General features: G+C 41.2%; 1 protein-coding gene across 1 annotated transcript in view; it reads right to left on the reverse strand.

Moving 5' to 3' along the window:
* Positions 1 to 1278, reverse strand: part of LOC107706531 (solute carrier family 35 member F2-like) — an 11098-nt gene that overhangs the window by 4142 nt on the left and 5678 nt on the right. Inside the window, exon 5 of the mRNA XM_016510277.1 lies at positions 326 to 485. Coding sequence (XP_016365763.1) covers positions 326 to 485 — 160 coding nt within the window. The remainder of the gene's footprint in view (positions 1 to 325; positions 486 to 1278) is intronic.

Genomic DNA, 1278 nt, shown 5'->3' on the forward strand with positions numbered 1-1278 from the left:
GGGTGAGCACCCCCTGCTGGCCTCACTAACACCTCCAACAGCAACCTAGTTTTCTCAGGAGGTCTCCCATCCAGGTACTGACCAGGCTCAACCCTGCTTAGCTTCATTGGGCAACCAGTCTTGGGCTACAGGGTGATATGGCTGCTATATAAGATTTATACATTTAAGATTTATATAATCTTATCTTTTGTAACAGGAATAAAATACCCTCATGATTTGGCAAATGTTTAATGAGAAGCAAAACAAAAGAATATCTATAAAGCATAATCAAGGTGTAATTAGATTATGCCCCTTTTTGCCCCCTATTATAAAGTACCGTACTTACTTGAGCCTTGGTCTCTCCCTGCCAGCAGATCTGCTCCTACCATAGCACCGACTCCAAGCAAGCACACAGCCACAGCTATAAAATGCAATGGTCTGTAGCGAGTTTTCAAGAAGATCCACGAGAGCAGCATCAGAACCGGGATCACAAAGCAGTCCAGCAGCTACAACACAGAAGTTATTATATTAAAGGCACAATATGTAAGATTTTTTTACTAAAATATCCAAAAACCACTAGAACGGTGTTATATATTTTGCTGACTTGTGTACTTACATTATCCCAAATGTTTCGAAGAATGTTTAAATCCAGAGAAATAAGTAATTTTAACTAGACATGGACCGTGTCTATAGTGTCACTGTGTCGCCTGCCAATGACAAAATAACACCCCCATTTTTTTTTTTTGTTGTTTTGTAGAAAACATGGAAACACCAAACACGCTTTAATATGTTGTGCATTTTAATAGACCGGTGACGACCGCACAGAGTAGCATTATAACAGAACTTTCAAATGTATCTAATATGATAAAACAGCCCTGCTTTTTTTCCCCATACACACGACCGGAAGGAGCGGAAGCGGTCGACTAAGGCATAATAAAAGCTCAGCTGCTTTCGAGCCATGGGTCGCGTTCGTTCAGCGGCCTCGTTTCGCTTCGACGGCTTTCAGCCTCACCCTGCTTCATTCTACCATGTTAATAAATCATTAGCTCATGCTCATCCATGAACATGATTTCTGCCCGAGTCCCGTCGGATTGCATCGGCTGTGGGGATGAAGACCACAACTCCCATGATTCCACACTCAGTCAATGCGTCATCAATCTACGCCTGTCTATTTGTTTATTTTGAATACGCGCCCTCTAACGGCGAAAATTACATATTGTGCCTTTAACTATTATTGTATTAATTTATGTGTGTGTGTGTGTGTGTGTGTGTGTGTGTGTCTGTTTTTTTTTTTTGAAT

This window comes from Sinocyclocheilus rhinocerous, unplaced genomic scaffold (genome assembly GCF_001515625.1).
Source record: "Sinocyclocheilus rhinocerous isolate Xijiao unplaced genomic scaffold, SAMN03320098_v1.1 scaffold1405, whole genome shotgun sequence".
In the NCBI taxonomy this organism is placed as follows: domain Eukaryota; kingdom Metazoa; phylum Chordata; class Actinopteri; order Cypriniformes; family Cyprinidae; genus Sinocyclocheilus; species Sinocyclocheilus rhinocerous.